The sequence below is a fragment of the Dermacentor variabilis genome, chromosome 7 (assembly GCF_050947875.1).
Source record: "Dermacentor variabilis isolate Ectoservices chromosome 7, ASM5094787v1, whole genome shotgun sequence".
Classification (NCBI taxonomy): Eukaryota; Metazoa; Arthropoda; class Arachnida; order Ixodida; family Ixodidae; genus Dermacentor; species Dermacentor variabilis.
The window spans coordinates 68,088,762-68,112,777 of NC_134574.1; the positions used below are offsets into that span (position 1 = coordinate 68,088,762).

The window sequence follows — 24,016 nt, forward strand, 5'->3', positions numbered from 1 at the left end:
GTCTGTCTGTCTGTCTGTCTGTCTGTCTGTCTGTCTGTCTGTCTGTCTGTCTGTCTGTCTGTCTGTCTGTCTGTCTGTCTGTCTGTCTGTCTGTCTGTCTGTCTGTCTGTCTGTCTGTCTGTCTGTCTGTCTGTCTGTCTGTCTGTCTGTCTGTCTGTCTGTCTGTCTGTCTGTCTGTCTGTCTGTCTGTCTGTCTGTCTGTCTGTCTGTCTGTCTGTCTGTCTGTCTGTCTGTCTGTCTGTCTGTCTGTCTGTCTGTCTGTCTGTCTGTCTGTCTGTCTGTCTGTCTGTCTGTCTGTCTGTCTGTCTGTCTGTCTGTCTGTCTGTCTGTCTGTCTGTCTGTCTGTCTGTCTGTCTGTCTGTCTGTCTGTCGGTCTGTGCATCTTAACATTTCCCACCAAATTCGAACACTGGGTAGGCTACGGTCGACTAAGCAAAGCACTGAGTTGCTGTGCTCAAGGCACCTGGTTCGATAGGAACCACCGAAACAAGTTACGTCGCTTGGGGATACAGGACACGTTCTGCTGTTCAATGAAGCTCTTTTATACCAACTTGCGTCACTTTGTATATGCCACTGCGTATGTGCCACACTTCAATGAACCTCTTTCGAGTCAACTTGAATGACTGGATGTATGCCCCCTGGGTAAGTGCGTTTGTTCTCTGACAAAAAATAATTTAGAATGGCTTTGGTGCTGGATGTAATTGAACCCACGCCATATATACTCAATCTCGTCTCAACATATAATCACACGCGCGCCACGCATGGGTTTCGCGGTGGCGACACTAGATGGGGCAGCGTGTCCAGAGGAAAATTCGAAAGGCGAGCCTGGCTGCATGCATGACTCGTTCATGACGTCTCCCTGGGATGGCAATACGACGTGTCGCTACGTTACTTGAATGCTTATCGTGTTAACGTCGTTATTCACCAGGAAGCTGATTATGCCATAATTATTTGAAAGGGGTCTTCCTTTGCCCACTTCCCATGCATATGGCACATCGTCGTCATATTACTCTCACCGAATACTGCAAGTCAATCCTAAGTATAATTTAATAGTAAAACGTCCTGATCCCACAATCAGACATGACAAATTGGAGGGCCAATTCTGACCCCAGTACACGATGTCTACGTTTGCAAGAAGTTTACTAAGGTGACTGTTTGAGCATGTTGATAGGACATGAATGGCAGCTTTTTTGCGCGTGGGACGTACATGTGTCTGTCAGCCTCTTCTTTGTCCTTGTCTTGTGCGCAAAAAGCTGCGTTATTTGCAAGAACTTTAATGTGGTTTGTAATGCAGGCGAATTCTGGGAGCAGTGAATAAAACATGCACGTGGGTCGAACGATCGTGGATATGGGGCGCGATGGGAGCTCATCGGTCCGAACGCGTGTTCGGTTACGCCGCGCTCGCTATTGACTTAGTGCGCACCGAACTCTCAGCCACGGGGCGCGCTACGTTTCTGGTGACGTCAAAGAGGCGACATGCTCCTGTCACACTTTTGGTGACGACACTCGGCCACGTTTTCGGTGACGTCAAAAATAAGACATGCTCCTGTGAATCACTTTCAAATCGAGCACGTCGTCTGCTAGGAGCTGAACGCGACGAGAGCTGTGAAGTTCGAGTGCTCATGCGCTCGTTAGAGACCGGCTTTGCATGGCACGTCTGGTGGATTGGATTAGACCCAAACGGCGACTGCGGCTACTGACTGGCATGTCGGATCCAATCCATAGTCTAATTCATGAAAATGGCGCTTGCAAGGGCAGCTTCGGTTTTTGCGTTGGCGTCGCTCGAGAACGAAGCAGAGCGCTTGCATACCCAAAATGCATTTAAAGAGAGAGTAGAAAGCGAATTCCAGCGCCACTTTTGTTGCTAGAAACAAACAGTGCGTTGGCTTTGCGGCGAACTCGCCCCCATCATTGGGTGCCAATGAGCCAGTGGAATGTTGTTGCCTCTTGAAAATTATGCCACTTTTCTCGTCGCTTCTTTTTTTTAACGCGATGGCATTAAGGGCCCCGCGTTGCAGAAAATCCGGCTTCGGCGTCCTGAATCCAGCCTCGACCATAGTTCTGTCAAAAATCAGTGCAAACCATGCAAAGCCACCCACGCACTCTCAAACACATTCCACGCATTCAGGACCACGCATTCAAGCACACCATCAGGCTCCTGAAGTTAACGTAAATCGGTGGATACCTTTAGGCAAGATGGGCCAGCATTTTTGCGACTTTTATTCCCTCTTTTCTTTGCATCGCGCGTGGATGCCCCACTGGGACTAACGCCACGTAGGTCTAGCGAGCCCGCCAAGCCAGTATGGCTGATACACGTATGGACGACGAACTCTCCTCGGAGGCGGAAGACGGCGAGGAAAAAATGGGTTCCCAGGTGGTCTCCAACCGAAAATCGGGATCTGCAAAAAAAGACTTGAAGAGCTGGTGGAACCGCCAGTTTGACCCAAGAATCACAAGGAAATGAGATCGCCAGCAAATGTGCCGCCATGGCCGACAAGTTGTAGTGCCGGAATGTGAAGGCGTCGAGGATGCCGCAACTACCGGAGGAGCACAGGAAAACCATTGTTAGGCCTCGGGGGGACCTCAACCTAAACAAAGTCAGCACTACAGCTATTGGAGAAGCGATCATCGAGGCGGCCGGACTTATAGGAGACCAAGCGAAGGGAAACATCGTCTGCCCCAAATTCACACAGAATATCGTGGTGGTTGGTACATCGGATTCTGATCATTGCGAAAGGTATGTGGAAATCAAGAGTATTATGGTCATGGAAACGAAATATGAAGTGAGCGCTTATGACACGTCCCCCACACTACGTCCTAGGTTTATTAGAAGAGTACTTTTAATGGGGACGATAGTTGCATGATCAAGACATTTTAATCCAGCTGACAAATTTTTTCCAGGTAAGAGAATTAAGGTACATGATTGAGCATTGGTTCCTTGCTGGCAGATCGCGTTTACTAAGCTGGTGTGCAGCTAAAGCACTAAATTATGTTGTTTTGAATGGTTGCCTCCATCACTGCGGTTATAAATATGCATCAATTTACCTTTCAACAGGGCGGTGGCGGTGGCGTAGAGGTAGAACACCCGCCTCGCGTGCAAGAGGTCCGTGGTTCGAATCCCGGTGCCGGCAATTTTCCACCGGATTAAAAAAAAATCCGCGTGTTGATAAAATTGCACAAACAGGCCTGGAGTGTGGCCTGATCCCGGTGACCAGAACCGGTAACGCATTCCCTCACCAGAGCAGGATTGGCCACCCTGGTGCAGTACTTGGCCACAACCTCCTATATGAACACAACAACCAAACCCCGGCCCTCAGTTCCCAGCAGCTGCGAAGCAACTGACCACGGCGGCGGTCAGACCTGCGACGCAGCAGAGGGTGCTAAGAATCACTGCCTCCGGACAGGCCGTCATTGGAATATGAACCTGGCAACGTTTAACGCTAGAGCGTTACCTAGTAAGGCGAGTGTAGCAGTGCTATTGGAGGAATTAGAGGGCAGTGAATGGGATATAATAGGGCTCAGTGAAGTTAGGAGGCCAAAAGAAGCCTCTACAGTGCTAAAAAGCGGGCACGTCCTGCGCTACCGGGGCTTAGCGGAGAGGAGAAAACTAGGAGTCCGATTCCTGATTAATAAGAATATAGCTGGTAACATACAGGAATTCTATAGCATTAACGAGAGGGTGGCAGGTCTTGTTGTGAAACTTAATAAGAAGTACAAAATTAAGATTGTACAGGTCTACGCCCCTACATCCAGTCCTGATGACCAGGAAGTCGAAAGCATCTATGAAGACTTGGAATCGGCGATGGGTAGAGTGAAAACCAAATACACTATACTACTGGGCGACTTTAATGCCAAGGTAGGCAAGAAGCAGGCTGGAGACAAGGCAGTGGGGGAATATGGCATAGGCACTAGGAATAGCAGGGGAGAGTTATTAGTAGAGTTTGCGGAACAGAATAATATGAGGATAATGAATACCTTCTTCCGCAAGCGGGATAGCCGAAAGTGGACCTGGAGGAGCCCGAACGGCGAGACTAGAAATTAAATAGACCTCATACTCTGCGCGAACCCTGGCATCATACAAGATGTGGACGTGCTCGGCAAGGTGCGCTGCAGTGACCACAGGATGGTAAGAACTCGGATTAGCCTAGACCTGAGGAAGGAACGAAAGAGACTGGCACATAAGAAGCCGATTAATGAGTTAGCGGTAAGAGGGAAAATAGACGAATTCCAGATCAAGCTACAGAACAGGTATTCGGAACTCCGGAAGAGGACCTTAGTGTTGAAGCAATGAACGACAATCTTGTGGGCATCATTAAGGAGTGTCCAATAGAAGCCGGTGGTAACTCCGTTAGGCAGGATACCAGCAAACTATCGCAGGAGACGAAAGATCTGATCAAGAAACACCAATGTATGAAAGCATCTAACCCTACAGCTAGAATAGAACTGGCAGAACTTTCGAAGTTAATCAACAAGCGTAAGACAGCTCACATAAGGAACTATAATATGGATAGAATTGAACATGCTCTCAGGAACGGAGGAAGCCTAAAAACAGTGAAGAAGAAACTAGGAATTGGCAATAATCAGACGTATGCGTTAAGAGACAAAGCCGGCAATATCATTACTAATATGGATGAGATAGTTCAAGTGGCTGAGGAGTTCTATAGAGATTTATACAGTACCAGTGGCACCCACGACGATAATGGAAGAGAAAATATTCCAGAGGAATTCGAAATCCCAAAGGTAACGCCGGAAGAAGTAAGGAAAGCCTTGGGAGATATGCAAAGGGGGAAGGCAGCTGAGGAGCATCAGGTAACAACAGATTTGTTGAAGGATGGTGGACAGATTGTTCTAGAGAAACTGGCCACCCTGTATACGCAATGCCTCATGACCTCGAGCGTACCGGAATCTTGGAAGAACGCTAACATAATCCTAATCCATAAGAAAGGGGAAGCCAAAGATTTGAAAAATTATAGACCGATCAGCTTACTGTCCGTTGCCTACAAGCTATTTACTAAGGTAATCGCAAATAGAATCAGGAACAACTTAGACTTCTGTCAACCAAAGGACCAAGCAGGATTCCGTAAAGGCTACTAAACAATAGACCATATTCACACTATCAATCAGGTGATAGAGAAATGTGGGGAATATAACCAACCCTTATATATAGCTTTCATTGATTACGAGAAAGCATTTGATTCTGTCGAAACCTCAGCAGTCATGGAGGCATTACGGAATCAGGGTGTAGATGAGCCATATGTAAATATACTGAAAGATATCTATAGCGGCTCCACAGCCACCGTAGTCCTCCATAAAGAAACCAAAATCCCAATAAAGAAAGGCGTCAGGCAGGGAGATACCATCTCTCCTATGCTATTCACAGCGTGTTTACAGGAGGTATTCAGAGACCTGGATTGGGAAGAATTGGGGATAAAAGTTAATGGAGAATACCTTAGTAACTTGCGATTCGCTGATGATATTGCCTTGCTTAGTAACTCAGGGGACCAATTGCAATGCATGCTCACTGACCTGGAGAGGCAAAGCAGAAGAGTGGGTCTAAAAATTAATCTGCAGAAAACTAAAGTAATGCTTAACAGTCTCGGAAGAGAACAGCAATTTACAATAGGCAGCGAGGCACTGGAAGTCGTAAGGGAATACATCTACTTAGGGCAGGTAGTGACGTCGGATCCGGATCATGAGACGGAAATAATCAGAAGAATAAGAGTGGGCTGGGGTGCGTTTGGCAGGCATTCTCAGATCATGAACAGCAGGTTGCCATTATCCCTCAAGAGAAAAGTATATAATAGCTGTGTCTTACCAGTACTCACCTACGGGGCAGAAACCTGGAGGCTTACGAAAAGGGGTCTACTCAAATTGAGGACGACGCAACGAGCTATGGAAAGAAGAATGATAGGTGTAACGTTAAGGGATAAGAAAAGAGCAGATTGGGCGAGGGAACAAACGCGAGTTAATGACATCTTAGTTGAAATCAAGGAAAAGAAATGGGCATGGGCAGGACATGTAATGAGGAGGGAAGATAACCGATGGTCATTAAGGGTTACGGACTGGATCCCAAGGGAATGGAAGCGTAGGAGGGGGCGGTAGAAAGTTAGGTGGGCGGATGAGATTAAGAAGTTTGCAGGCATGGCATGGCCACAATTAGTGCATGACCGGGGTTGTTGGAGAAGTATGGGAGAGGCCTTTGCCCTGCAGTGGGCGTAACCAAGCTGATGATGATGATGATGGATCACTAGCAGATATGGTTTGGGCTACCTATGCTCTCGTAGTGCTATGATATGCAAGTTATAATGGTATCAGCCGTGGCGTTCAGCATTTGACTGACTCAGATGATCCGGGTCATATTGAATAGCCGATGTTCACAATGCTTCGTGCCATTGTGTGCAAATGAACTCACCTCATTCAACCTCAAAGGCAGAAATGATGCAACGATCGTGGAACTGAATTGTTTCCTTGGCGCTTTCCTTCTCTGCGATGCAACCGACAGTGCGAGAATTATTTAGGAAAACTCAAGACATCCTCATTCCCAAAGTGTGCTTATCAGGGCTGTCTAATACATGGCACTCTGTGTATGAGATTTCCAAACGCGGATGTTTGGAAATGGTTCTGCGATCACAAATCCTCGATTATATGAGAGCGTTACACGAATGTATACCATGCTTCCTTAAACATTCGTCAGTTTGTTTTTCACGTTCTTGGTCACAATGAAGGCGAACCTCGCTAACTGCATGCATCTTGTCGACGATCGCATACACAGAGTGCCATGTATTAGACAGCCCTGATAAGCACACTTTGGGAATGAGGATGTCTTGAGTTTTCCTAAATAATTCTCGCACTGTCGGTTGCATCGCAGAGAAGGAAAGCGCCAAGGAAACAATTCAGTTCCACGATCGTTGCATCATTTCTGCCTTTGAGGTTGAATGAGGTGAGTTCATTTGCACACAATGGCACGAAGCATTGTGAACATCGGCTATTCAATATGACCCGACAACATATTTAAGCTGTCAAGAAACCATAAAGTAACATACATAATTACTCGTTTCGCACTTGCAGCCTAGGACATGAAGAATCACCGGCAGCGGGATCGTAGCAGCTGTCGATAGAAAGTACCCATGTATTAGCAGACGGCCGTTCGGCGCTTTCTGTAAGCACGTATATGTCTGATCTTCGTAACAAGAGCTCCAAGACAATACATTGCAAGCAATCACTGTTTTTGTATTGTTAGCGCGTGTAATGCACCGCTCGTGTAGATTTGTGGTCATTGTGGTGAGTAGTATCAGTTAACTATTTCCTGTATTTCCGAGAAATGAGAAATTTAAGCATTTATATCTTGCTGCAGTATATCGCGTACCTGTGACTTGTTTGAATTGCTCTATTTTTCCACTGTGCAGGGACGTTCAGGGTCACTCGCACTTATTTCACTACACACATCACGGAAATTCACCGAGACCGTGTGCACTTGCACGGCAGATTTTTCAGGAATAAGCCGACGACTTCCATGACCTCGTCTTGTTTTTATGCTACGAAACACAATTTGCTTAGCCAGCACAACATATTAGCCTTAAACTGAAGACCGCTGTAGAATATCCTATTCGAGGAAGCACGTGATAGCGCTGAAGCTGAGCATTAATAAAGTCACGGTTGCAGCCGCCATCTTTGCTCAACCGTGGCGCCCCCTCTATATCGTGAAAGCCCTTAAGAGGACATTCACCAATGCGTCGACTGCGGTCCTAAGTTGGTCGTGTCTTTGGAAGGGCTGTCGACGCGTTTAGCGTCAAACGTTATGTTCAGTGATTCCCAGTACATACAACCGTATCGGTATATACCACCTACCCAGGAAGACGAAGAGCATATCGGTTTTAAGAGGGCGACGGAAGGATACGATAAACTTCACGTTCATCGATTCCGACAATTCGTGGGACCTGCATAATTTTTTTCACGATGACGGTACGTGGTGGCGTTGCCACGTGTCAACCTGTTACGGTTTCTCATCGGCGTATGGCCTGATGCTGTAATTCGCTTGTAAGCGACGCCACCCGCCGAGGCCACTGGTTGTGTTTTCCTTGCAGGGGCTGTGGGACCGCCTGCTCCGAATAGCCGCGGGGTGGGAACGACGATGGGAGAAAAACACTGGGAGGCCGGCTATGGCGCATAAAAAGGTCCGCTGATACGCTTTCTGTCTACTGAAGAAGCGACGAGATTTAACGGGATTCACTTCACCGAGGACGTGGGGCGTTAATTAGGTTACAATTTGGCAGTGGTAGCAAAGCTGCGCACAACAGAATACTGTCTGCTAGGAATAAATAATTTTATTTCTTTGGTGCATTCGATCGTTCGCCCGCGAGACAACTCATGACGACCGGGCTTTATCTTCGACTACCTTGGTCGCTGTGTATCTCAGCGCTACGCTTGCGCATTGCTTCACATTTTGGCAGCAGCAGTAGGCCAGCGCGAAACATACTTAGCTACTTTTCCAGCATTTTATTCGTTCAGGGAAATTTGAATGAATGTTTGGTTTTTATTGGCGCAAGGGCCAGGTATGGCCAAAGAGCGCCAAGCCAGTGTTGATGAATTCGCAATGTAGTTATGAGTTCAATGAGGTAGATGTGACGGGGCTGTAAAGGGGCCTTAAAATAGTCGCTCTAGAGTGCGTAAAATCTATCTGTTATAAGATTATGTTGATGATAATGGCATGTTCTATGAGCAATAAAATCCATCGTGAGAGAATGATGCATTATAAAAGGTATGTGAGATGGTAAAATTACCTGGAGCACTACTGCCTCACCAGAGCCCTTGAAACACAAGGGCCTGGAGGCATGTGCTATACAGTATGACTGTCACAGCGGCATCCTCTCAAGAGAGGAAGTGCTACGAATGTATCGGACTAATAACGTGTAGGACAAAATCTCTGAGGAAACCTAGGACAGTCTTTGTGTTAAAAAGCGGTTCTGGACCGAGAAACATTACAGGATGAAGAGGAATGTGTTGACGGTATGCTAAGGAAAAATGTCTCCTTCTCTCAGATTCGGCTTTCCGACACTCCAGGAGGACGTGGAGCACGGTCAGCCTCTTCCCGCATCTGCCACAGGTTGGAGGGTGATTTCCGGTGAGTAAAAAGTTATGGGTGCCAAATGTGTGTCCTATTCTAAGACGACAGAATAGGACATCTGTCCGGCGTGATTTTATTGCAGAAGGCCAGAACCCTAATTGTGGCTTTAGTACGTGCAGCTTATTATTTGTTTCCCTGTCCTACAAGCGTTGCCAGTAGTTTCGCAGTTTCCTGCGCAAGAAGGGCCTCAGATCTGTAACAGGGACTGCTGCGGTAGGATGAACAGAATACGATGCAATTGATGTGGCCATCTGGTCCGCCAGAACGTTACCTTCGATGCCCCTATGACCCGGCACCCAGCATATGATGACATGCTGGCTACATATATACGCTTTACATAGGACGGAATATAGTTCATTGATTACTGGATTTTTGTGCTTACAAAATGACATCAAAGCCTTCACAGCGCTTAGGGAGTCTGTATATATAACAGATTTCTTTAGTTTTGTTTTCCTTATATGCTTTACAGCCGACAGTAGTGCGTAGGCCTCAGCCGTAAAGATGCTTGTTTCCGGATGCACTACATCGGATTCCGAGAAGGATGGGCCGACGGCTGCATTTGACACCCCCTCGCGTGACTTCAATGCGTCTGCGTAGAACTCCATGCAGGAGTGTTTGTATTGAAGTTCCCGGAAATGCATTTGCATTTCAATCTCTGGAGCGTGTTTTGTAACTTGCATGAAAGATATATCGCATTGTATCATCTTCCACTCCCAAGGAGGTAGCAGCTTAGCTGGAGGCATTAGGCAGTGTTTGAGGATTGGGACATCCATTTCAACACTAAGCTCCCTCACACGAAGTGAGAAGGGCTGTCTTACAAAGGTACGATTACGAAAGAGTGTATCATATGCCATATTGTTAAGGGTATTAAAACACGGATGTTCAGGATTAGAATGGACTTTCAGGAAATATGTTTGGCTGATGTATGTTCTCTGGAGATCGAGTGACCACTCATTTGATTCGACATACAAACTTTCAATGGGACTTGTTGTGAAAGCGCCAGTGGCCAGTCGAATTCCTAAATGGTGAACCGGATCTAGCATCTTCAGCGCGCTCGGGGCTGCAGAATGATAAATCACGGCACCATAGTCCAATCGTGATCGAATGAGGCTTTTGTGAAGATTCATCAAACATTTTCTGTCGCTGCCCCATGTTGTATGGGATAAAATTTTGAGTAAGTTCATTGTTTTAAGCATTTCACCTTGAGATACTTTATGTGTGGCATAAATGTTAGTTTAGAGTCAAGTATGATACCTAAGAACTTGTGCTCTTTGTTCACAGGGATTTTCTGGCCATACATTTCGATATTGGGATCTGCAACGAGGCCTTTCTTTCTTGTGAAAAGCACACAAGAACTATTGTTCGGGTTCACTTTAAATCCGTTTTCGTCTGCCCATTTAGATACTTTGTTCAAGCACTGTTGTACTTGCCTCTCACACACTGCAAGGTTGCAGGATTTGAAGCCTATTTGTATATCATCTACGTAAACAGAATAAAAAATGGCTGGCGGTAATGAAGCATTAAGGGTGTTCATTTTCACGATAAAGAGTGTGCAGCTAAGCACACGTCCTTGAGGTACACCATTTTCTTGTATAAAAGATAAAAGGTCGCGACAATGCGTTGCCTATTTTCACGCGGAAAGTACGTTTGGACAGGTAGCTTTCTATTATGTTTAGCATATTTCCACGGATGCCCATCCCCGACAAGTCTCGCAAGATCCCGTATCGCCACGTTGTGTCGTACGCCTTCTCCATATCGAGGAATATCGATAAGAAGAACTGTTTACGTAAAAATGCATCGCGGATATTTGCTTCAATGCGTACAAGATGATCAGTTGTGGACCGCCCTTCTCTGAAGCCACACTGATAGGGCTCAAGCATATTGTTCAGTTTAAGGAAATGTATCAGTCTACGATTATTCATTTTTTCGAATAGCTTACAAACACAACTTGTAAGAGCTATCGGGCGATAACTTGCTGCCAAGGAAGGGTCTTTACCCAGCCTCAAGACGGGAATAGCAATAGCTTCCTTCCATGTGGATGGGAGGTATCCGGCAGCCCAGATAGAGTTGAAAAGTGCCAGAAGTGTCATTTGTGTGTCTTCGTGTAAGTTCTTAATCATGTCATAGATGATTCTATCAGCCCCTGGTGCAGAGCTCCTACATGTGCTGAATGCAGCTTTAAGCTCGGCAATGTTAAAAGGACGGTTATATGGTTCATCCGGACGGCATTTTCGATCAAGTGTCTTAAGTTCAGCTAAGTGTTTGTATTTGAGGAATGATTTTGTGTAATGTGTGCAGCTTATTACATGTTCGAAGTGTTCGCCCAGAGCATTTGCCTGGTCCTCCAAGGTAGTCCCTTGGTCGTCCACTAAGGGCAGAGGGTGAATTTGTTGCCCCTTTATCTTTCTTACACCATTCCAAACTTTAGATTCTTGAGTGTAGGATGTGATGCCCGAGAGAACCCTCTCCCAGCTAGCTCTCCTTGCCTGTCTCCGCGTGCGCCTCCCTTGTTACTTTGTCAGTTTAAATTCTTTGAGGTTTTCTGCAGTCGGGGAGCGACGCAGCAAACCCCATGCTTTGTTTTGTTTCTTTCGTGCCAGTCTGCACTGTTCATTCCGCCAGGGTACCCGTCTTTTACAAGAGAGACCTTGTGTTTGGGGAATGAACTTTTCAGCTGCGTCGATTGTAAAACCAGCAAAATATGCTACTGCATTGTCTATGTTAAAATCAGTGATAAGATCTCGTGATAAGTAAGTTGCTTCCTTAAAATCATTCCATTCGGTGGAGGCTAGCTTCCACCGGGGTGTATGTAGGGGGCATTCATGTTGAGGCATTGAATTTAACATTACAGGAAGTGGTCACTTCCATAGGGATTTTTTAATACATGCCATTGCACGTCCGGGAAAATTGAAGCCGAGCCAATAGACAGGTCTGTTGATGAATATGAATTATTATGGGTATTGTAATAAGTTGGCTCCTTCTTGTTGAAGAGGCATACACCGGAGTTCACAAGAAAGTTTTGAATGAAACGGCCTCTAGCGTCACATCGCGAGTCCCCTCACATGGTGTGGTGGGCATTAAAATCACCTGCGAGTATGTAAGGGTCCGGAAGCTGGTCAATTAGGTTATAAAAATCACTTTTTTCCAGATGAAAATTAGGGGGTATCTATAAGCAACATACAGTGATCAATTTATTGAAAAGAATTGCCCGAATTGACACTGCCTCAAGGGGCGTTTGAAGCGCGACCTGGTGACAAGCTACGGACTTGTCTACAACTATTGCTACAGCGCCAGACGAGGTATTCGCCTCGTTGCGGTCTTTACGGTAGATGGCGTACTGACAAAGAAAGTTTGTTTGTGTGCATTTAATATGTGTCTCCTGAACACACAGCACCTTTGGGCTATGTTTGTGTAAGAGTTCTTTAATGTCATAGAGGTTGTGGATAAGACCTCTAACGTTCCAGTGCATTATTTGTGTAGCCATATTGTTCGTGTTTTTATGCTGTGTGTCAAGAGGAGTCAAGTCAGAGGAATGACTTACGGAGACATTTCAGGCCCCGTGATTATGGTGCGAGTTTTGTCTTTTTTAGAGCGGTCACGAGACTCGCGCCGCTCCCGAGGCGCTAGATGCGCCTTCTGGCTCGGGGTTGTGTCCATCGACTCTTGGGAGCCGCTGGACTTCCGCTCACACGAGCGGGGTGTTTTCACCTTAGGCCTTGCCTCGAAAAGTAGGGCCTTGGAGGCCACCAACCCAGAGGTCGATGGGCCCTCCTTCGGGGACGGCGCAGCAACGCTGGCTGCTGACGCCAGGGGGGCTGGTGGCAGGGCCGCAACCACGCGCGTTGTGGGCTGGGCTGGAACCGGAGTCTGCTGCGACGCTGCCCCCTTGCGCGCCGCACCAGCATACCCTGAGGTATGGAAAAAGGAAACACGTTTCCGCGCTTCTTGAAAAGGGATGTTTTCTTTGATTTTCATTGTTATTATGTCTTTTTCTTTTTTCCATGTGGGGCAGGTTCGAGAGTATGCTGCGTGTCCACCGTCACAGTTGGGACAGTGGGGTGTGCCATTACAGTCGTTGGATTCGTGTTCGTGTTCGCCACACTTTGCACAGGTCAGTCGGCCACGGCAGCTTTGCGAACCATGGTCATATCTCTGACACTTGAAGCATCTTCGGGGGTTTGGGATGTAAGGCCGGACTCGAAGTTTGGTATATCCTGTTTCTAAGGTTTCTGGTAGAACGCTGGACGCAAAGGTGAGGATGAGAGGTTTAGTTGGGATATCTTGGTTGTCTCGCGTGATATTTATTCTTTGCACCTGAATCACATTGTGTTCTTTCCAGCCCTCCAGGAGCTCTTCCTCGCTTAGGCTCAACAGATCTTCATAAGAGATGTCTCCTTTAGACGTGTTTAGTGATCGGTGGGGGTAACAGTGATTTTCACATTACGGAACGTTAAGAGACTGGAGAGTTTGCCATGCTGTAGAGTCTCGCGGACCTCAAGAAGAAGGTCGCCACTGCTCAGTTTCGTTACTTTGTAGCCAGCACCTAGTGTTTCGGTAAGGCATTTAGCTACGATGAAAGGTGAGATAGTTCTGACGGTCTTGTCAGGATCTTGGCTGTGTAATACATGGTAGCGGGGGAAAGTTTCTTTGTGCTGGCTGAATAGTTGAAAAGTTTCTTCGGTGCGCCCTCTTGTTCAAAGAGGACGATCGGAAAGGGGGGGGGGAGAATGACGTGTTAGCCATGCAGAATTCATTTATTTCGGTAGCTACGCCAGCCGCCCACCACCGAGCCCAACAAAGGGACGACACGAGTCCGGGAGGAAACGCAGACGCCAGCTGTACGTAGCCACTATAACCTAATATAACATACCCCAGGTTGGATACATACACCAGGTTAACCCTTGCCGCCTAGAAATTCGGAAGTGAGAAGAACTGATAAGAAGACAGGAAAGAAGAGATAGCGAGAGGGAAAGCAAAAGATTGAATAGAGGGACAGAAAAAGGCGACTGCCGATTTCCTCCAGGTGGGTCAGCCTGGAGGTGCCGTCTATGTGAAGCAGAGGCCAAAGAGGTGTGTTGCCTCCGCCGGGGGGCCTTAAAGGTCCAGACACCTAGCATCGGCTCAACCTCCAGGATTTATGGATATTTTAATACAAGTGCAACTGTAGGTCACATTTGTGTGGTTTGGACTATGTCTGCATTTGTTGTGCCCTACTTTTCTTCACATACATATGGACAACAGAGCGCGATACAAGAAGTTCTGATCTTCCTTGTATTTCTTTTTTCTGGGGTGGGGGGTGAGAGGGGGGAGTCTGCCAATGCTACGGCGAAGATGAGAGTAATGTTCTCTGAATCCTGCAAGACTTAGCATCAGCCTACTATCTGAACACGGAAATCTAGGGCCAAACTTTCAAGGAAACTCCACACAGAAAACTTGATCGAGTTTGCGTTTTCTACCGGACTACATCATAAACCTCGAGAACGCTGCCTGCTAGCTATGGCTTGCACGTCGAATACATCGTTTGTGTGCCCCTTCCTTTTTATACGGTTGCGTCTTCCTTCAGAGCAGAGAAGGCAACCAGAACTACGTCTCTTTAACTTTTTTGCTTTTCTCTATATATGGGATGATTTGGCTCGGGGAGCCTTAACGCTTTATGTCACAAATACTACTGAAAGTAACAATGAAAAACGGTGGCTTCGCACAGAAACATTATAATGACGTAATAAAATCCAACCAGATTAAACTCCACTTTGCAGTTACACAAGTGTTCTTTGTTGCTGTGATACCCATTGAACCAGGTTGCCGTGGAAGAGGTTCATTAAAGAGCGACGGATACCTAGCAGCAGGTACCTAGCGGCCCGTGTGGCACATGTTTTCTGACTTCGATATTTTCGGCATTCGCCCGCGAGAACAGCCAGATTCATAACAAAAATCTGCGGATTCCACTCACCATGGGAATCGACGTAAGCGGAGCTTTGTATGCTGTTTGCTTTGTTTGGCGATAATTAGCGGTGATGTTCGCGGCGAATGTGGAATTTTTTTCCGCGTTTATTCCGATACGAGAGTGGTGAGTTGATGTTTAACGTTACCTTGCGTGCACCACTGCTCTTTGTCTGCGTGGTCCACAGAACACACATGAAAAGGTGTTTGCTGGAGACGTTGTTGTGCGCCTTTGTTCATTATTCCTGAGAGGGCTGACAATTATCATTGCTTCCCATGGCACATCACATTGTGGCAGCCGCGGTCTGCACCACGTTTCGTTGTGTATATAGTGAAGACGCTCGCGTTCCGCGCGATGCTTCTTTCGGGCCTGGCTGTCCTCGACGCTGAGTGCACGCTTCGGAGCCATTTTACTGGCATGTGTTTACGTGATCCTTCTGCATACGTGCCCAGCTCGCTGTTGAGACGCCAACTCCAAGCGGTCTCTTCAGGCTATGGACGATTCTAGTGTTTCAAAGGGCACGCAACCTCCACAGCTCACCACGTGTATTTTTCTCGGATTGCGATGCACGCACAGAAAGTGCCATACGCAAAAACTGTGAAACGCTTCCATCGCGGCACCGGCCGGGAGGGATGGATGGATGTTATGAGCGGCCCCTTTGGAACTGGGCGGTTGGTTGCGCCACCAAGCTCTTGCTATTATACTGCCTAATGTCCTACCTAGGTTAAACAGTGAAAAAAAAACCCTATGAACTACCACGCCCAAATTTTTTGATCCGCTATTGCGATCTGTGCTTTTGTACGCCTCCGTCTTATGTCGTTTCCCTACTTTCCTTCCAACAATCCTCCAATCGCCTCTTACTAATGCCTATTACGGACATGTTTGCTTTACCACTGCTCCCGCTGAACCCAAGGGCTTCAAGGAGGCCAGTGGTGCCTAAATCGACCGCTGGGTAGACGTCTTCACATTCTATTAAAATATGCTCCGTCGTTTCCCTAGCTTTACCGCAGCAAGCACATGCTTCTTCTTCCTTCTTATATCTCGCTTTATAGGTGCGTTTGCTAAGGCATCCCGATCTCGCTTCGAAAAGTAATGAGCTTCCCTTTGAGTTATCATAAATGGTTTCTTTCCTGATTTCGTTTTTTCCTCTTAAGTAGTTACTCATGGCAGGTTTCTTTTTCATTGCCGCCACCCATGAGATTATTTCAACCTCTCTGACTTTCCGCTTGACCTTCTTTGTTGCTGTGTTGCCCACCATGCAGGCAGCACACTTGCTGGTAAGCTTCCTAGTTCTTTTCCTCCACTGTGAATCAATGTTTTTCCTGTACAGATACCTGAACACCATCCCAATCCATTTACTTTGTTCCAAATTTCTCAGCCGTTCTTCATGCTCAATTTTACTGCTAGCTTCCCTCACTTCAAAACTAGTCCAGCCCATATCACCCTGCACAGCTTGATTTGTAGTCTTCCCGTGAGCGCCCAATGCGAGGCGACCCACTGACCTTTGATTCACGTCGAGTCCTGATTGTACCCCTGATTTAAAGCAAACAACTGCATTTCCAAAAGTAAGCCCTGGAACCATTACACCTTTCCACATACCTCGGAGGACCTCGTACCTGTTGTATCCCCATAGCGCTCTGTGCTTCATTATGGCTGCATTTCTTTTCCCCTTTACTGTTAGGGTTTTTTGCTGTGTTTCCATAAATCTACTGCCCTCGTTTATCCATATACCAAGATATCTATATTCTGTCACCGGCGGTATTTCTAGGCCCTGCATCTCCACAGTCTGTTCACTGTTTTCATTGAATACCATAACACCTGATTTTCAAACACTAAATTTCAAACCTAAATTGTTGCCTTCCTTGCCACAGATATTAGCCAGACGTCGCAAATCACTTTGCTTATTAGCTAGCAACACAATGTCGCCCGCATAAAATAAACCTGGGAGTTGCTACTGTACTACTGTACCCGCCTGTTTGTATGAGACATTAAACCCGATATTACTCACCACGAACATCATAAACAGCAGCGGGGATAAAGTGCACCCCTGCCTCAGTCCCTTATTGATATGAACTTTCTCCTCGCTCCTCATCCCTTCCCATTCAACGCAAACGGTATTTTCTAGGTAAATCTCTCTAAAAAGCTGTAGACAATCGTTACCTAAACCTTCCCCTTCCAGAATATCCTACAAAATGTTGCGGTCTACGTTGTCGTAGGCTCCTGTAATGTCTGAAAAAACCACATACAATGGTCTGCTTTCTGCTTTTTATATTTCAATACACCGAGTAAAAACAAATAAGTTATCATCCAAACGCCTAACTATTCTGAAGCCATTCTGAAGCTCTCCCAAAATGCCATTATTCTCTGTCCATGCTTGAAGCTTTAATTTGATTGCCTGCATTGCTAGCCTGTATATTGCCGATCGTATCACCAATCGTAGTCAACGATCTATACGAGCGAATTCTGTCTTTCTCCCTCTTACCTTTATAAATTAAATTCATTCTACTTTGTCGCCAACTCTCTGGTATTCGTCCATCTTTTAGAGTTTGTTCCACTGCTTTCACTAGAGCTTCCTTACTTTTTGGTCCTAGTTCATTTATCAGCCTAACGGGAACCTCGTCTAGCCCTGTGGCTGTGCGCTAAGGAAATTTCTTTTCCGCTTTCTTCCAGTTTAAATTTGTCATCACCAGCTCCTTTTCCACTTGGGTCTCTTTCATGCTCTTTTTTCTTCAAATGCGACCTCGTCATTGCCTTGGAAAGAGTCGGCTGTTACTTTTCGGATGCAACTTATTGCCGCTTCTCCTTCCAGTCTGTTTTCATCTTCGTCTAGGATATGTTGTTGTATTGTTGTCGACTTCCTGCCTAATAATTTTATGTGGTTCCAAAATATTCTAGGTGCGGCCTTCTTTTTCTCACGTATTTCTGACAACGAACGTTCCCTTTCACCTTTTAATTTTGCTTGCACCAGTATTTGAACCATAGACTTTTTCTCTCGGTATATTTCCCATTTACTGGTTACTTCATCTTGCGGCAATTGCGCCTTCATTGCCTGCCTGTGTTCTCGAGATGCTTTCAGTCGTTCGGCGATCGTTTCTCGTATCTCCTTCTTCCACAAGCTTTTCGGTTTCTTTTTTTTCCTTTCCAACGAACATGTCGTTTCTCTTTCCGTATTTCTGTCGTTATTACACTTGGAACCTCACCATATTCCCACTCTTTGCATGGCCATTTGCGAAGTTCTTCCTCAACTCTAGTGACTATATTTGCTGTTTGTTCAGCGTTCAAATTTGGACTGGTCATTTTGCTCTCCTTGCTCTCTTTCCCAACTACATATCCCATTTTTAAATTGAGGCATTTATGGCCACTCCCTATGCTGCTATGCCCTTCCTCATCAATAACCATTTCTCTCAACTTCTCATGAATTCCTTCTGTCATCAGACAGTAATCAATGGTTGATTGCCGGTTTCCCACTTCCCACGTGATCTTCCCTGCACACTTGAGCCCTGTGTTCACGATAACGAGGTTATGTTGCTCACAAAGGTCTAGCATTGACTTCCCTTTATTGCCGGTATAGCCATCTAAATCCTGTATGTGGGCATTCATGTCATCTAATAGGATAATTTCAGCACCATTCCCGAAACCCTTAATATCAGCGCTTATGCATTCCACTAACTCTTTATTCTTCTCTGTGCAATTTTTTACGGTCCACAAATACGTAACGCCCAGCCAAGTTTCTTTCCCACTCATTGTACCTGATAACCAAAGATGCTCTTGACATTGTGAATTTACTCTTTTCCATTTGGCTCCCTGATGGATGAGCATTGCAACTCCCCCTCCCTTTCTTTCCGACTTAGTTCTGTTGGACCCCCCCCCCCCCCTTCCCAAACATAATTCTGAATAACTGGCGGCTGTTCTGAGTCTCTAAGGTGCGTTTCTGTAACCGCATAGACCCCTATTTGTTCTCTATATAACTGCTCCTCAATCTCTGCGCACTTTTCCTTTCTTCTGTCGCCCTGCATGTTTATGCAGCCTATTGAATGGCGAGTTCTTTTTCTTGCTTTCCTCCTTTTTCTGTTTTCGTCGGCTATGCTCTTCTGATGTTTCCCTAGGGGACCTTTTTCATTACGATCTACTCTGATCCCCTGAGCGCCCGCGGGCCCTATAAAAAAGCATTAACGCGACCACTAAGTCGCCAGCCCACTTCTTTTACCAGCCTGTAATTGAAGTGGATCCCGTCTCGTTTAAAACCTCCGCACCTTCTCGCTTCCCTGTATACTTCGGCAATCTCGAAGCCTTTCTCTCAGCTCATTTTTGATATCGCCTCATTAGCAGCCACTACGGCTCTTTGTGCGTGACTGTCACGTACAGGCACCTCCGGCACCGTGCACACCACGATCTCCACCTGAGGGGATAGCTCGCGCAAGTCGGCCACCCCCTTCGCCAAGCGCTGAGCTAGCCCTGGCCCTCTCCGGTTTAGGACGTCATTTAGCCCACCTGCTACTACGATAAGGTTGCGCACGTGGGCATTTTCCGCGAACTTTTCTTTTGCTCGCTCCATGACAGAACCCAGTGTCCGCCCTGGAAATGTCCCAACCGCCACTCTTTTGTCGCCTTTCACCCTCTTCACGATTGCTTTAGAGCACCCAGCCAGGTTTGAGTCGCCAGCGATCATCACCATTTCACTCTCTCTTACCTCGCCCTGCTTCCCTTTGTACTTTTCCTCGCGACTCGGAATCGACAAGGGCATTGTCCCCTGGGCTACTGGTTTTTCCACGTGGCGGCCTCAAGGTAGAAGCCGCTCTTTCCAGCGAACCCTTCATCACCCTGCATGCGTTCCACGTATTTCGCGGCCCCTCCCCCTCGCCTGTCGCGTCGGGGTCTGCGTTCCATTGCCACGCACATTTTCGTTCACAATGGCGGCCCTGTTCAGCTTTTCCTCCGCTGCTTCAAGACTCTTTTCGACTACCTTCCGTGCATCACGCTCCCTGTTTAGCTCATTTTTGAGCTCTTACACCTGTTTGAGAAGCTCTTTCTGGAAAACCTCCATTTTCTGCAGCCTAGTGCCGAGATCACATTGTGTGCCGGTTGATTCGATGCCCTCTCCAATCTTATCCGTCTCCTCATCTGCTTTGAGGGACCCCCCGCGCACTGCTTGCTTTAGCGTCTTTCTCGCCATGTATTGCACGGCTTTTTGCAAGTACTACAGTACTATAATAATGCGACTACTGATGCAAATACTATAACACTATAGCAATGCAGAGCGCGTGCCTTTTAGCAAAGACCGATACGCACAGGATCCAAATCCTCAAAACGTCGCAAAGCAACTCTCAGCACTGTCTGCAAAACAATCAATGCCGCGGAGACCGAAGGTATGACATGCTTTCGCACGCGCTCAACCACGCCGCCACGCTCTCACTTTCCTACGAAAACACGCACAGTAAAGCCACTAATAGCTATTTGTCTTGCCCCTTCCAAGCTACCATTTAAAGAGTAAAAACTCTCAACGTCCCACCCGGCTGCACGTGTTGGAGCACGTGGCACGAAAGGACTCTCTAACCATCCTGCAAAAACAAATGTACACGAAGCACAACCGCGCACCCGAAATACGAGACAAGTAAAGAAAAAGAAAACCACCCAATTACTACTTAAAGGCAAAAAATCAGCAAATAAAAACAGAAGCAAGCTCAAAGCATGCAGCAAAACTTATGATTTCGTCGCCGCCACGGAGCCCCGAAAAGGACGTCCATTCGCCACAATATCCAAACAAGACCGCTGCCGGGATGCGCGGATACGAGTGCCATCTGGTGGTGTCGCAAGAAACCCAGCGACGTGCGCAAGCAGGACCACAGCAGCAGTATCCGGGAGGTCGGGAGAATAGGCAAAGAAAGCATCGCTTTAAAGACTCGGTTGACTGGAACAAGAATGCCTGACATTCCAACTGAAAGTGCTACAATAACACACGGCATGTGTGCAATAACACAGCGCTGCCGTGTGCCACAATAACACACTGCAACAGGAGAGTAACTGGAACACCCGTCTATTTGCTCCCACAATTTGGGAAATAATGTCTGGAGACTGGTGCCCTCCTCAAGATTCATTTGAATTGGATACGTCTCACAAACGCATCGGCTACAATTAGTAATTTGCAATATGTGCCGTAAAGTAGTTATTTAAGAAAATAATTACTGAGTTTTTGTTTCAGTGGTCGTGCATGTGTTTCTATTTCTCGTGACGGTTATGACCGCCTTTTGGAATAGTCTATCCGAAGGACAAGTTTTTACACTCCGCGGCAGATAACATTTAAAAATGTTTTGGATGGGAAACTGATCGCACCGAAAAGCAGGCAAATCACTGAGGAGCATGGGTTGGGTCTAGCAGAACATATAGAAGTTTGGAATATACCGAATAGCTTGCCTAAATGTGGTGAAGAAGCTCGGATGTAGTGAATACTTTAAAACGAGCAGGGTACAGCGAAAAGGTTGTGCCGATGCGTTTGCAAAGTCCTTCGTGGATTACCTGCAGTGGCGAAGCAGATGGCTAGGATTTTGAAACGCTGTTAGAAACTCCCTTATACGGCAACTCGGCGTTTTCAGATTACGAGTTGCTCAGGTCTTTAAACACTTGCGAAATCATTTTTTTCTCTTTACTTTTTGCGAGGGAGGAGGGGTGAGAGAAGTACAATAGTGGTTTCTTCTTTAAAATAATACAGACAAGATTAAAGATTCAAGAGTGCCAGAGAGGATTACGATAGAGAACGAAGTAATATGGTATGATTTCATCTCGCGGCGCGTGCAGCGCTCTGGCAGAAATCGAAAAAACTAACGAAGCGCACACGACAAGTCTGAAAGTGGATTTCGCTCGCTGCGTGCGTAGCTGAAGAAATAAATATGTAGGTACCATCGGCCGACAGTTCGGCGCGACATCCATAGAGTACATCCTTCGGCGTTGATTTCCTGCGCCCCTCGCTAGCCTTGACAGAGGGTTGGTCTTCCGCCAATTTCGTCATGGCTAGAAATAACAAAGCGGTCGACTGTTTCCGGCCATGCCGGACGTAAACGAATCCAATAAGAATAAAATAAAGAAAAACACATTCAGAGGAACTCGTTGGTGGCGCCGATGTACCGTTTCATTTTCTCCTCACGTTCAGTTGTGGAGAGTACGTAGAACGCGCGAATTTGCTTCATCCATGTCCCGAATTCTTGAAAACATGTCGGGCTCAGGAGATTAGACGACGAAGTGGTGGTTGTGCTTAGCGCTTGCAGCTCTCGCCAAATTAGCAAGGTAGGGAAGTACGGCTCACAGACCGTGTGCTTGTTGACGTTCTCATAGAAAGTACACCGAGAGTGCCTATGGACAGCGTGTTGCGAAGGACAACTCAGCCAAACTTTCGTGTGAACAATCTCCGTACTACCCCTAATCTGCTCTTCGAAGAACAGTTTACATGGACGAGAAAGTGCCGGTCCATCGAATTAGCTGTCTCCGAGACCCTTTGCTCTGTGCTGCTGTGAACAGATGCAAAGTCCAAATAAACAACGTAGTGCTGGAGGTTCAGTCTAGGGGGCAGCCTGCGCTGTGGCGGAAGAAAGTGGATTCGAACGTGGCCCAGTCAACACCAATGTATCGTCGTCGTGTTGCTAAGATCTTATTAGTGCTCATGTTGACATGTACGGTGTGCTTATGCTCCAATGATAAATGGCCCAGACCAAAGACAAAATGTCCGCTGCTTGCACGCTGTTCCTGCAAGTTTAAGAGGCAAGGTGCCGTCACTTGGTGCACAAATATCTCCAACGCGAGCGAAGTCGATTCTGACATGGCAAAGCTGCAGGGCGTCATGTTGAGAAGACTGTCGTTATTGAACATCGACATAGCCGATCTTCCAGTCACCTGGTTTCAAAACCACTCGATGATGTTTCTGGATATCCTCCACTGCGGTCTGCGCGACATCAAGGAAACAGCGATTAGTGGCATAACATACCTACTACACTTACGACTGGACAAGAACCTGCTAGAGAGTGTTCCCACTAGCTTGACCACCGCAAAGCGTTTACTTTGGCTCAAGGTCAGATGGAACCGGATTAAGCACCTCGAAGGCACACTGAGACTGCGGGAATTGAAGGAGCTTGACCTTAGCTACAACGAAATTGAGACGATCAGCGAAGATTACCTCCGGGGTTTACCAAGCCTCGAGCGCTTTCTCTTGACCTCCAACAAGATCAAGCACCTGCCGCGGAATCTTTTCAGAAACACAACGCGGTTGAAAACGGTGAAGCTTAGTAATAACCAACTTTCCTCGATAGACGGCTTGTTTGATCGACTGCCCCACTTGGAGGTAAGACTATCTTTCTAAGTAATCAGGGAATCTGACGTCACATTTTATAATCTCAGTGACTGTGTTGTGATACCGGCTTTACACGAGACGCACAATTAAACAATTTGTGGGGTTCAGACGAAAGGGTACCCGCCGTGGTGGCTTAGCGGCTATGGTGCTGCGGTATAAAGCGCGAGGTCGCGCGATCGAATCCCAGCAGTGGCGGCCGCACTTCGATGGGGGCGAAATGCAAAAACACCCGTGTCTGGTGCATTGGGGGCACGTAAAAGATTTCCAGGGGCCCAAAAATTATGCGTAGTCCTTTACTACCGCGTCTTTCAAAATGAAATTGTGGTTTTGGCCCGTAAAACCCCAGGTAGAACAAACGATATACATAACGTTTCTATAGCGTTTGTCTGAGACGATAAAAACAGTTTAAAGAACAGACAACTTCAATGGTAAAACGTCGTATGTTTGCAAACGCCCAGTTTAATTCTTTTTCTGAGTCGATATAGAACGAGTCTTCGAAGCGTACTCGAAAAGCTGTTCTGGAAATAGGATTGGGAAAGACACAAATGACACGTTTGCCAGAGCTACTTATAAATGATTTCTAACCGCTTTTAGGACCTTATCAAGAAGTTAGTGT

General features: G+C 46.7%; 1 protein-coding gene across 1 annotated transcript in view; it reads left to right on the top strand.

The window, feature by feature from the left end:
- Nucleotides 1-22,234: 22,234 nt before the first annotated feature.
- LOC142588684 (uncharacterized) overlaps nucleotides 22,235-24,016 on the top strand; it is a 109,229-nt gene continuing 107,447 nt past the window's right edge. Inside the window, exon 1 of the mRNA XM_075700506.1 lies at nucleotides 22,235-23,391. Within this exon, the coding sequence (XP_075556621.1) occupies nucleotides 22,504-23,391 (888 nt within the window). The 5' untranslated portion in view covers nucleotides 22,235-22,503. The remainder of the gene's footprint in view (nucleotides 23,392-24,016) is intronic.